Source organism: Lipophrys pholis (genome assembly GCF_963383615.2).
Source record: "Lipophrys pholis genome assembly, chromosome: 4".
NCBI classification, from domain to species: domain Eukaryota; kingdom Metazoa; phylum Chordata; class Actinopteri; order Blenniiformes; family Blenniidae; genus Lipophrys; species Lipophrys pholis.
Window position 1 is genome coordinate 24167672 of NC_137637.1, and position 14358 is coordinate 24182029.

The 14358-nt window shown below is 41.2% G+C and overlaps 1 protein-coding gene across 1 annotated transcript in view; it reads right to left on the reverse strand.

Annotated features, from left to right (window-relative positions):
- The window catches only part of LOC308108450 (receptor-type tyrosine-protein phosphatase gamma-like), a 109840-nt gene that overhangs the window by 17757 nt on the left and 77725 nt on the right, over positions 1-14358 (reverse strand). Inside the window, exons 6-9 of the mRNA XM_080461390.1 lie at positions 12989-13055; positions 10484-10641; positions 9115-9307; positions 4639-4823 (exon numbers count right to left, since the gene is read on the reverse strand). Of these exons, the coding sequence (XP_080317516.1) occupies positions 4639-4823; positions 9115-9307; positions 10484-10641; positions 12989-13055 (603 nt within the window). The remainder of the gene's footprint in view (positions 1-4638; positions 4824-9114; positions 9308-10483; positions 10642-12988; positions 13056-14358) is intronic.

Consider the following 14358-nt stretch of genomic DNA (forward strand, 5'->3'; position numbering starts at 1 on the left):
TTCAGTTTGCAGACAGCTGTACTTCTACTCAAATTGTCCTCAGAATGGATGGGTGATTGCCTCTGGTGTGGCAGAGCTAGTATTTCTCCAAAATAATTCAGATAAAGGTGTCCAGAGATAGACACTGAAAATTGAATAGAGAGTGAGAATAAGAGTGAGAGCGAGAGCGAGAGAGAGAGAGCGAGGTGAATACTGTTAAGAAACTCAATAATGAACTCAATAATCATTCTCACTCAGTCACTTGTTTCCAGTATAACTATGTCGATATAAATGAACACATAGCTATTTAATAACAAATATTTTATCCTATCAAGGGATTAACATTCTCATGGATAGGTAGAATAAAAATCTCCGGTTCAAATCCAGGTTATGTCTGAGGACTTTCTCTGTGGAGATTTTTCTGGGTTCTCCTCCAGCAGTCCATGTGGATTTTAGGTTTACTGGATGGATGGGTGTTAATACGTCACATTATTAATGCTTAATATAGCTGAATCATAGGTTTTTGAATGTGTTAAAAAAAAAATGTAATAAATTTATTGGTCATGCCAAAAAATGTTTCTTCACAGCATTTGTCCTGTTAAAACACAACATTCTGCTTTTTTTCTGTCTCACCACAGAACAGGAAATGAGGATTGTTAGACTGGTAGAGATATGACAGCTGTGCCAGAGCACCCCGGGGTGACGTACGGCTGATAGAGAGCTAAAAGGTCAGTACATTTTGCTGGAAGATGCCTAAAGTGGAGGCTGTGCGTGCAACAATATCTTTGTTAAACATAGAAGTGAAGCACTGTGGGAGTATTCTTCAGCTGAGTGAGGCTTGATGTTTTTCAGATCTTAATTCCCGGAGTTTTGGTTCAAATCGTATCATTATCATGGATATTATTAGACCATATTTGAATCCTCTCATCGTAAGTCTCATCTTCCTGTCATCATCGAAACTAGAATACGTCATAACCAAAAGCAAACGAAACAGCCACAAACTCAAACCTTTCCGAAAACATCAGTCACTGTCAGTTTATATGATCAAGTCACTTTCTAATGTTCCCTCTTATTTAAACCAATGTTTTATTGTTAGTTATACAATTCTAGATAATGTTAATTGTTTATTCTTGAATTAAATCTGGGCAGGGCATGGATGCGCCAGCTGTTTTCATCCAGGAATCAATTATAACTTCTCGTTCTCATCAAGGAACGATAGGAAGGCTGTTGGTCCTCCTTTAATAATTTCTAATTTATTTCCGATAAAACAAATCCAATTTGACCAACACATCACCCCCCCCCCCCCCCGTTGTTGACTTGAATGTGTCGGACCACTGTTGTGTACTTTTTAATATCACTGGTTTTATTCAGCAGGAGACCTCGCTGTGGTGGGAGAATGCCGTCTTAGTCCAGAAGTGGCAGCACATTTTATTGAAGTCCTCGATAAAAAGCCCTTTAGTTATTTTACCTTCATCCTCTGATTTTATTGTGAACACTTTTAGCAGCCGAATGAAATCATCTCTTGATTCATTGGCTCCATTAAAAATAAGAACGGTACAGGATAAGCCTACACTGTAGTGACGATATGAGAAAATCCAAAAACTGAAATTGAAAACAAAAATGATCAAATATGTTGCGCACAAGTTAAAATTTACCATCTGGTACTCAAACGTGGAAGAAACGCCTACATTAATAATAACTCAATCACAAGATCCGTTTTTAGCTCAATAAATTTATTCTGAAAATCAGGAATCTCAAACAGATTCTGTGAGTTCTCTGCAGATCACATTAGCAGCAAGTTGGAGTTTATCAGATTGAGCTTATTATTCAATCAGGGCTTGTTTTGTTACATCGGATGAAATACTGGACAATTTTGTGTTTGGTGGCCGCCAAGATGCTTGGTCAAGTTCTCAAGTCAAACAACCAACGCGTCTTTTCAAACCAATTCCCACATTACTTTTAAAGTCACAGTATAGATTGCTTGAAGATGAAGAGCTAACAATTGGTAATTGTAATTTCTATGTGATATAAGAGCTCATAAGTTTTAATTATTGGTCCTCTGGCTGAGAGAGAGAGAGAGACATTTGTTTCAAAAGTATTGGCATTACCATTCAACCCATCATAACAAGTCAGACTGGGTGTGTTTAAATGGTTTTCGGCCTTCTGATTGTACAGAACTACTTCTATTATACAAACCCTCGCAGACCGTGTGGTCCTCTGGCATTGGCCTTTTACACAATTCTAAAAGTGAATACTCGCACCCACAATGAGGGATCAACCCGCTGAGAAACCTGAAGGCCGCAGAGAACCTTGACATTTCTAAAACTCAAGACCTACCTATTAAATTAAACTTTAAACCAAAGTCACAAGTATTATTTATGTTGTAAAGTAATTTTTTTCTTTCATATGCTTTTGAGTGGTTTTTTTTATATTTAATTCCCCAATAATCATTTGAACTACCTTCAGCATAGAGCGTTCATCCGTATCTATTTTTTTATGACATTTTGGCGATTTAATATGTTACTTTTCTACTTTTAGCGTGAATCTCCAGTGTTTCCTCAGTTGGGTCTACTCTGCACTGGGAGCACAGAGCAGATCAGACTGCACTCCTAAATCATGTAACGCACCTCCTGCTGCATTTGTTTTGTATGAAATGTGCATTATAAATGAAGCTTGATCAACTGATTGACTTGAATTCTTGTAGAGTACTTGAGTTATGCTCGAAAAATTGAATTTATCTTTAGCTCAGGACAGTCCTCAGAAATACCGATGGCATGCTGACTAAGATTAGTTTCAACATGTTCTTTATTTCAGAATAATTTGACAATTAGTTAAACCGCAAGGCATGTTACATACTGAGATACAGCATTGAGATAAACCATTTAAAAAAAAAAAGGCCCCTAATTCCTGCGTGCTCAGAAAGGGCATTTGGCATAAAACTTGCATTTCCTTGACATCAAACCAGCAGATATGCATAATCTACTGTGGCAGTGTCAGGACGGAGTGGCTGAGACACACCACGTACCAGGTCGAAATGTATAAAACTACATTACCTTTTTGTTTTTCTGTTAAAAAAAAGTAGACCTCCATCCATGTGGGAGAATATCAAGCCTAAAGAAAACCCATGCACCCGATAGTGCTAACCACTACACCTGTCAGTCCAAAGTTGCCCAAATAAAAACGCTTTGAATCGAAATCTGAAACAGAAAAATAAATACATTTCTTTTTCCTCGTCCCTCCTATGATCAACCACGAATCTGTATCATTTCATTAGTGTGAAGTCTCATTTAGTGAACAACCCATCCTGGGGGTTGTGAACATGAAACATACGACTTGTGTAAATTTCCCCTAAAAACCAATTACAATGTCACAAAATCAGCTTGTACAAGTTAAACAGATTAATGCAAAAAATAGCCTTTTAGCATTTCTGCGCATGCATCATCCTGCACAATACGGGTTGAACATCAAAGTGATGCAAACACAATCTTGTGAGGGTTATTACCTAAAAGGATTAGCTAGTCCAAGCCTTCAATCCCACCCCCTCTGTGCAGTTACCCACACAAAATCTGAGCCGCTCGTGTAGCAACAAAGCAAGCTCCCAACCCACAGCAATGACAAGTGCATTTATGGGAACACAAGACCAGGCTGGAGGTAGGAGTGCCACCGGGGAACTGATCCCAGGTCTCTGAACTGGTGGCTGAGTTTGGTTTTTTTTCTTTCCCCCTGTTGCACTGTTTATATCTAGAGCGGCAGTCATGCAGACTATCAAGACAGTTGGGGGTCAGCGCGCTTTAACGAGATGCACAGTTGGGTGTTGGATCTTTCACAAATGTGTGACCAGAGGGAAGAATATATAGTCTGAAAAAGAACATTGCTGTAGGTGAAGCCTCCCGCGGGGTGGGATATATTTCTGGAGACGCACTGAAAAATGTTCCGGAAGGATACAATAAGCGCTCATTGTTTGAAGCAGCTGAGCTGAATTATATGATCAGTGGATCAGAGCTCTGAAGAACTACACTTGCTCTGCATTTGTTATGAGAAAAAAAAATAAAAAGTGTGTTCAAAGAACTGCCTATGCTGTCTGAAAACCCATAATATTTTGGGGGGAAGAATATTCTCGTTTCAAACGAGTGAATTGAAAGCGCATACATGATTTTGTTTGTACAGTTGTTTTCTGAATTAGCTTTTTGACCCTAAAATCCAAACAGCTTCTTAAAAAACACTCCCAATGAGTGCAAAGAAGTAACAAATAGATAATGGGAAATATTCCATCTGGGAAAGAGCCACAGGTGCATTTGTCAGCACACCATCAGCCCAGCTTGTCTGTCTGTGACAGGGCGACGCTTCTATTGTTAGACAGGTGAGTGACAGGGGAGTGTCTGAACCCTCATATCAACCAGCAGCCACTTGCAGTGTTCATCACAAGCTGCCACAAGCTGCCACCTTCTGTACACACTGTTACTGATCCGGCAACCTCTGATCCTGACACATACATCTGAGGCTCTGCGAACCATTCAGAGCTGCTTCAACAGCAGACACTGCAAAAAATAAAATAAAATGAGCATGTTTGGAGTGAGCAAAGAAAGGAGTGATTCGGCCCTGTAATGGTCAGGAGCCGGCAGTTCTTTGTTTTTAAAGGGAGATCATAATAATCCTCACCATGCTCTGGTCCCCGGTCTTTGTGAAGGTCTTTTCATCGGCGACGTCACGTTTCACCCAGCTGTAGGAGACCATGTAACTGGTGATGGGTGGGTGGTAGACGGTCAGAGGGCGTTCCCAGCTCACCATCAATGCCGTCTGGTTCAGTGGCTTGATCTTCATGTTCACAGGGGCACTGCTGCACACTAAAAGACCAGAAAGAAGTAAAAAGGCATGACAGCATTACAGAAGCATTAGGGGGAAAAAAAAAATAAACACAGGAGGCGTTAGATGCTAGATGGAGATGAAGGGCTGCGATTGGGAGGACTGCTTGACCACATGCATTTGTGTCTGCTGATGAGTGGGGGAAGAATTCAGCCTGACTTTAACAAGCCTATTATTACTGAATCCAGCTGACTTGCCTGAAAGCCTTTTCCTCTTGAGTAACCCCTAAGAATATAGGATACTATTGTGAATCAATGACAAAAACGCTCCTGATGGCTCAGTTGGGGTCAGACAAAATCTTCAGGTATCAATGGGGTATGTCCATCATGATGCTCGAGTCTTTTTCACGACACAACACAGAGAGATCCCCTGCAGAGTGTACAACAGTCCTGTATACTACTATCCATGTGGCCCAGATAATACACCAACTTATGGTTTGTACATATCCCGTGAGGCCCCTTGTGTAACATTAAACAGCATGTATGAGAGGGACGTGGGAAGAAAAATGCAAAAATCAACCTGAAGGTGGCAGTGTAGGCCACAGCATGGCTGTTTCCACAGGGCTCCATCAGTATGAGTAAAGAAAAATCTGGACATGCTTCTCAGCACATTAGGGCAACAGCAATCAAGAACTAGTGTCAAATGATTATGTGCTCTCAGACTTTCTGTCAAATTGAAATTGTCACCACAGCTTTCTCCATTTGCACAGTGTAGCCATGACGCAAATTATGCCCCATGTTATGTGAGAGGGAGAAAGGAAGACAGAGAGGAGGGGTAATCAGTCAAAAGGAACACAGGGGAAAAACAATGGGGAGAAAATCTCAGGGTGTTGATTAGGTATGACAAGTGTGAAATACATTAGAATCTGTTGGGTGTTCATTGTCAGCTTCTGCAGCTTAAAAACATCCATTTGATATCAGTTGAATACGTCACTTTGCTTTTAGTGCCTGCATTGTTAGTGTTGATATAGTATTCTCCTGTTGTTATGGCTTCGTTATCTATCAAATCAGACTTGATTTGTATATGTAATTACTCGATGGCGGAACCATCTTCTTGCCTGTTGTTCTGCATCTTGCATTGAAGCACTGTTATGACTCAAGGTTTGCAGAAAACGACTGAAATAATATGACGAACAATTTTCTTGTGGTCAACTTGGGAGTGAACACGCAGTGACTTTGAATAGCACAGAAAATGTTCCTGTCTGAATCTGTTGCGGCAAGGTTTTCATCATCTATCTTACCATCAACTGAAGCTTACACTGCACGAATCAAATGTCCATAATGCCTGACGAGTGTCCAACTTATTAACATGACAAAGACTCAAACAAAATGTGACATTTATCTTTGAATATATAAACTATGTTCCTCAATCCATCAAAGCAGAGCATGAATGTTTCTCCGGCTCCCACCGTGGAGCAGATGAGGCGACTGCTGTCAACAAATAGTTTTGCTGCGTCTCACTTCTGATGTGGGAACAGTGCGTTTTAAAAAAAGAAAAAGCTCTCTGCAGACATTTGAATAATGATGGGAGCAAGAATTTCAGTGAAGACTCGCACAAAAAAAAAAAAAAGAAGAGATAGTTCTTCCCTTAGCATAAATAGGCTTTTTAAAAAACTTTCAAGGAGAGCTAGGTTTTTTAAGTCATGTTGAATAAATAACAACTGACAAGCATGTTTATTATATGACTCCTGTTGACATTGCAGTTAAAAGCTTGAATTTGAATCAGAGAATTACATTAATTCTCCACAAATTGGAAAATATTCTTGAGGGTATTTTGATTTGATGCTTTAATGCACATTTAGCATTTTCTTTTATTTCTATTCTGTAACCAGAAATATAAGGAAGGTCAAGGTATCACCGTGGGCTGGGGGGAAATTGTGATTGACATTCACAATCTAGTTTTCTGACATTTTACACTCTGAAAATTGTGAAGAAAACACGGAACAGTGTACGCGATAATGAAAATTGAAGTGGTACCAACCAAAAGTAATAAACTCTAAGGACGGGTGAAGGACGGAATATGGTTTATTTGAGAGGTAAAAAATCAGACGCATACATACAGGAATCACTGCAAACAAAATGGGAATTGCCGCTCTATATATCCTGACATGATTACTGGACCAACAATCAATCTGGACCACACAAACTAATCTGCCATCTCCATTGTGCATCTGAAAGGTTAGCTCTGCATCTAATGGCCAAACAACTTGCATGGCTATAAAAGCCACAGTGATGGAACATTCAGTCAAGGTGCAGCCCCGGCTCTCACAACATTTTACAAGCAAAGCCATCATTTACCGAGCGTGGACAAATACCACCCCACAAAACAACCTTGACTGATGTCACCTTTGAAGAAAAGACTGACGCCGTTTATACCCTGCACCTCCAATCACCCATAGATCCTTCTATCTCAACACAGAGGCGAAGAAATGCGAGATAGACACAAAGAGAAAATAACCAAGAGGGGAGAGCAGAAAAACTGAAGGGACATTGGACCACATCCATTCTGCCTACTGACATAATGCCACAAAAGCAATTTCACAACTTAATTTGTATGGGTCTATTTTAGCTGTGCCACATATTAATGATGATTGCTGATCGGCCCTGTTAGAGTGCTCCGACTTCATCACAAGCGTCCCCAATCAATTCTCCCCACTAGACACCAACAACACCACTTTAAGGAGCAGCAGCCTTTCTCATTAGTCTCCATAGTTCCTGTACTGTTCTCTTAAAGCGAGCGCAGCAAAATACTCGCATAAAAGAGAAAGACAAACAAAATACTGTGATCAAGCCCTGCATGACGCCTGTGCTTGGATTTAATATGTCCTTTGAAGGAGGAGTTGCAGCAGTGAGAGGATGGCATGTGCCAGGGTAGACTGAACATGCCCCTGCAATTGTATTTACTTATTAATATAATATTTGTTTCATATTGTTTTTTTTATACAAGGCCAGGGATAAAATGGGAGAAAGGCTCTCCAAGAACATTTTTAATGACCTGTTGTGAGCAAACAGTGAGGCAGAGGTTAGTTCTGTAATCTTACAGAGAGAAGTCCTGATTCAAACCTGATGGCTGACAGGACCTTTCTGTGTAGAATTGTCTCACAGTGTGAGGGACTTTGACACATGCCCTAAGATTCTGACATTTCACGACGGGCATTTGACTACACCACACTATTTCACTGTTGCTACAAGCTAAAGCGGCCAAAAACCAAACAGGAATGAAGCAGAAAATGAAGACCAAGACAATAGCTTGCAGGAAGACCAACATTGTACCATCAAACTCACTGTTGGATTAAGAGTTTAGATAATCCATGTCACGCAATGTAACAGCTAACAAATCTAAAGGACTGCTAAAATCTTTAGCGTTTATCTTCGTGATGGTGGCTTGTGTGGCTGTAATCCGGCTCCAATGACGTTATTCTGGGTATAGATTATCCGAGATGGAGGAATGAATGCAGGGATGATTTCAGTAAGATTGTATGAATGGTGTCTCCTTCTGAACAAAACAAATGTGACCTCTAAACCTCCTAAAACACAAATGCTTTATAAAAAGTGCTTTTTAAAGCTACTTCTTCCGAGGCAATTACACCACTCAGTTTAAAAAAAAAAATGGCAGCATGGTGGTTGCTAAAAAACAAGATAGACAGTAATATATGTCATAGACCGACAATGTTGAGTACATATATGTACACAAAACAGATGCATTTTCAGTTAAAGTTTTCTATCAGATTGCTTTATTTACAGATGTTCTTAAGCACTAGGTGTGATTTCTGACACAACCTTGGCCCAAGGAAGTGCACATTATGTTATCCAACTTCCATCCATCTTCTATGTACGCTTCATCAAACTTCAGTCCCCGGGGCTGGAGCTCAGCTCAGCTGACAAGGGCTTAAAACGGGCTCGACTGTGAACGCAGACCGACAATCACACACGAAACACCACAGGCAGCGTACAGTCACCAGTTAACCTAGCACGCACGTTTTTAGATTGTGGGTTGAAGCCATTAGTACCCAGAGAAAACACAAACACACAAGTAAAATAACCAAACTTCACACAGAGCTTCAAAGTAAACCATTTGTCCTCCTGCTGTGAGGCGAGAACGCTCCCTGCTGAATCACCTCTACCTTGTAATGTGACCATGCCCCAAGTATATAATAATCACTCAACGATTTAACGAAATGAGAAATAAGGGAAATTATGAGAGCACTCCCTTTGTTGTAGATTAGTAGAAAATATCATTGAAAGCGGACAGCAGATAGAAAACAAAGCTTACCTCTTGAGGCCTCAGTGCTGTAAGGGCTTCCCAGGATATCAGTCAAATCTCTCTGCCATGCGTCTTTTACAGCCGACTTGAAAACTTTCCGACTGTCCAGGTCCTGCAGGGGCCTAAAGTTGTTCCTCAGGTACTCCACGGACTTGACATGGTCCTGTTGCTCCGTTGTAAAGATGGAATAAAAAGCTTCCAGCTGGATGGGAATAAGACGAGAAGAGCTACTGAAGCAAATGTAGGTGCTATTGTCACAAAGCGCACGTGCGTGTGGACGGTAAACGTAAAATGTCATGCAGGCCAGCGTCTGGCGTCGCTTGGCAGCTGCTGACTCCTCACGACTGCAGAAGAGTGTTTGCAAAGAAGCATGCACGGCACAGGCAACAGTAGGCACTGGCTTCAATCATCATCCTGCTACCTGCTGGGCTGTAACTTCTCAATGGGGCAAATTTTGTGGCCATTGATTGCCATGAATGATCTCCTGCCGCGTGCTGTAATGACTACACATTACAGATACTGTGGAATCAATGTGTCCTATGGGTGCTTGGAGAAATGAATTACAGGTTCATAAAAAGACTATCTGTGAGCGTCACAAACATTGTAGAGGTGGTCAATATTCCTGCAGCAGAAGTCATTTCTGAACAAAAGATTTGTCCTCTTGCAAGTTGATAGAAATTCCACTGAGTCTTGCAAATTTCCACAGCACAGAATGCTCTAGAGGAAAGGCAGCTGGGTAACCCAAGAATTGTATGTATAAAAGATGCAGCAAAGGACTGTGTATGGGATCAGCAAAAAAGCGACGGGCATGATTTGGCATACATTATCTCTCAAAATCACAAACGGCATAAACAGTTGGAGATAAGACATTTTAGCACACAGGCACGTGCCACAAAACGTAGTTTTTCACCAAACATACTTTACAGCAGTAATTGAGACAGCAGTGTTTGGTATTTAGCATCCTGAGCATTGATTCATTTGGATAGAGTAATCGGACTCCATCGGAAGCAGTTTTCTATTTGAGGGCGTACAGACACCCTCTCAGACCAAAAGCATGATGTATGTATAAGTGCTATCTCACACTCGCCATCAGTCAAATGCCAGTAATTGGCTCCCCCTTCCTGCTTAATCAACCACTATATAGGAAGTTATGGCTTCATATGCAGAGGAGCTGGAGAGGAACGAGGGAATCAGGAAGAAAGGAAAGAGGCAGATGAGGGGAAAAATTGCTTGTCCATCGACTGTGTGTGTGTGTGTGTGTGTGTGTGTGTGTGTGTGTGTGTGTGTGTGTGTGTGTGTGTGTGTGTGTGTGTGTGTGTGTGTGTGTGTGTGTGTGTGTGTGTGTGTGTGTGTGTGTGTGTGTGTGTGTGTAACGCACCTGTGAGTGGGACACATACACAGGCCTGGAGAAGATGATCCACTCCACTACCTTGCTGCAAGGCGGGGTGGTCAGAGAGCCAGTGTATCGGTAATAACTGTCCACCGATGATGGCAGCAGATCCCTCAGGATGAACGACCTGAGGTTGGTCTCCTTTTCTGGTTAAAGCAGGAAATTACAAATTGTCAATACACAGATGTACAACACAAAGACAAAACATTGCATATTTTACCTGGGCCTTCAAACCTCTGCATTTCATGAGCCACATTTAATTCAACCATTTGAAACGTAGTTTCCTTTCATTCCCCTCGTGGCATTTGTACGGGCTCCTTGAAACTTCCAATGGAGGAATAGCAGTAGTTAAATGCCTCAACACTTGTTATCACTCCGGTCAGATCTCTGTACTCAGATGGGCTGAGAGAGCAGCAAAGGGAGAGGAGTCTGATAAAATGGCCAGCTCTGACAGCTGATCTGCGGATGGGTGGTTGCATGCTCCATTCCATGCAACAACTGTGGCATGGGCCACAGGGATTAAGACAGATCCAAATGATTACGGCTCTATCCTCTGATCAGAACCAGACAAGACTGTGCAGAAAAAAACACACAAAAAATAAACCAACAAGCAAGACTCGACCAGAGGGAGATGCCTTTATCTCCTGCAAATATGATGTGTGGGTTATACAAGTGGGGTTGTTTTTCTTCCTTGAATTATGATGAGAAAAACCTAAATAAAGCTGGATTTATGTCAAATTCAATCTCTCGCAGCTCATGGCCTTATCTTTAAAGAAACAGAGGTTTGGGGTGTGGTTTGTATTCAGACTACTGAGGCACGGGAAGCCTCGCCCCCACGCCTCATCTGTACTCAGATTCTGTATGCACAGCCTTTCTTCTCCCTGCCTTCAGACAGCCTACGTGCCCTATCGCTCATGGGCCGCAGAGATGCTGATGGATGGATGACTGTGGGATAACGAGCTAGTGGAAAACCAACCATCCTAACAGGGCAGAAGGCGAGGAGTGTTTAGCACTGAGCAGGAAGAGAGTCCAAAGAAACCACCACACCCACACAGGCTCTCCATCAGCTGGGAAAGGGTCTTAGCACGAACATCTGAGCAGCTGTACAGCCGAGTGCAGGATCCACAGAGAGGCAGACTCATAAAATAATCAAGTTTGGGAGCGTCTCTTCATCAAAGTTACTTAATAAAAGAGTAGTGGCGCTTAATTACCTCTGTAAAACAAAAACAAGTGAAGTAGACTCCGGGCTGAACAAACTAATCAGAAAATAATCACTTTTAATTTAACTGTAGTCAATGATATGTAAAGAGGAAAAAACTTGCTGTAGCTCTTGACCTATTTTCTTATTCTTAGGGCAAATCACACAAGCCTACCCCCCCTTAACACATTAGTTTTTAGCCTACAATAAAAATATTTTGTTTCACAATTTACCAGTCATTTTACCAGCACATAATGTACTATAGCAAATGTCCATCTGAAATGGTTTAATTTCAATCATTAATGAGGCCTCGCCTTGAGGAAGCAGCACGAGAGGACTCCAATTACGTTGTTACCATACATCTTCATACACTTACACGCACTTGTCAGTGAACGATAATGTACACAAAAAGACTGTCAGCAGCAGGTTGTTAAACAAGCCATACGTGTCCATGTAAACAGAGCTCGCTGTGTCTCCATCTGCAGTGAAGAATTACACAGTCAAACTGAAACATGCACTTAAGGGCTGCCTGAGCTGAAGCTCCGCATCCAGCCCGGTAGCTATAATTCAGCACGATAGGAAGAACTGTGCTGATGCCCACGGACCAGTGATATCGTCCATGTTAATATGAGCCAATGCATTGCACTGCACGAGTCCAAGGGAGTGTGTACATTGATGTGTGAGTCAGACTAAAAGCAGGGGTTGTCTAATTGAGGCTCACATGTAATTAATAGTCATGTCTCTATGAGTGAAGCTCCTTTGAGGACTCCTACTGTGGAGCCACACTAGCAAAGGGAGATGCGGCCTCTTGCAAATCTTGCCCCCTTTTCAAGTTAAACTCTTTCCTTTTTCGCCTGTTTAGACTCATTTGGCCTTTTTCAAAAAAAAAAAAAAAAAAAAAAAGCTCCCAATGTTTAAGCGGCTGAATACAATATTTGTTTTGTGGATGCGGGGAGGAGCACATCACCCGCACTGTCAAGAGGAATTTACCTCCAGAAACAACTGAAACGTCAACTACAGCAATGTCAGAGGGATTTCATCAAGGGTCAATTGCTTTTCTAAATCCAACAAGAACTTAAATCCCACTGTAATGCTTTGTTGTGGGGAGATTTGGGAATGATGGATAAAATATATATATATATATATCTCCAAAAAACACAGAGGCAAACTGTGCAGGGAAATAGAGGACAACTTTGTATCGGAGATTTAATAAATGTATGTACCTTCCCTCAGCAAATAAACGCTGTTCTTTGTGAAGCAGAGTTTTATGAGGGCTTTGCTGTGCCATTCCTTACCATGATGAACCACTCCTTTCAGTCCCTGGATAATAGGGTCCACAGCTGGGTTGTCTTTTTGTCCAAGCTGTAGGAAATGTCAAGAGACAAAAGGATTACAAAAGGGATTACACGACGAGTATAATCTTCTAAATAAAATACCAAAAGACGAATCGACATGAACAAATCAAAAGGGGAAGAGGTGCATCTTTTTAATACAATATAATCCAGCAGCACCTAATACCATCCATCAATGTTGTGGCGTAAGTAATGTCGGTGCGCAGGGATGGGATTGTGTTGTGCAACGTTAACAGATTTGGCAGTCTGTTTATTCCCAAGGCAAAAGTGCATGACAATTTCTGAACTTGACATGTATTTTTTTTATAATGGTTTAAAAAGTCAGTAAATGTCATATTATGACAACAACTCTCATAAAAAAGGCATTACTTATGGAAGCTGTTCAATAAAGTAGCCCCGCATAACCACAATAAAAACAAACCCTAGTTTGGATAATTGGATCACTGCTCTACTTACAATTGGCCTCCCCCCCCCCCCCCCCCAACAGATTAGATCGGCGGTGTCAAATTAATTTGAGCTAAGGGTCACATGAAACTCAGTTTACTCTTCAAGTAGTCAGACTGCCAAACGGAAAAGCTCTGAATAATAACGACGCACAAATTGTGCCATAGTATAAAGAGGTCCGTTCAGCCTTTTTGTACTGGATATTCACACTGAATATGAACAAATTGTCAATATTAATTTTCTGAAACATCACTGTGCACGATTTGACAAAACTCATCGTCATGTTCTCGCTCCCAGTCAGTACTTTTACATGCACAGCTTAATCAAGCTGCAATCAAGATTTAGATGATGCTGATGACTAAATGCTTATAAAATGTGCTTCCAAATAAACATGCTGGAAATGGATGCATGGAAATTGGCAGTTGTACCAGCAATGTTTCAGAACATTTTCTCTCTCTTTTTTTTTTTTTTTTACTTTTACCCGGTGGCAGCTGACTTTATGTGAAATAATAATAATTATTTACAGTGCTGTAATTTTTCACGGGGCAGTCTTTTATGATATGTATATTGCACATATCCAAATCATGAAGAGATGGAGCCATTTGAATAAGGAGCATCTTCCATGACATGCGACCGAGCCCAGTTGACCGAATTCAACCTGCACTGACAAAAATACCAGCCTTGGGATTAAAAGACGACCCAATCATGGCCTCACTAGAGTTTTAATGTTGATAATATGGATTCGAGGTTATCCAAGGCTTTTCAAAAAACGAAATCTACCAGACAACTATTTACAGTGGCATCTGCTGTTAGTGCTTAGTTTCGGGATGCAGCATGTGAAACTGAAGTTTGTTTGGTAGCAGACTGTA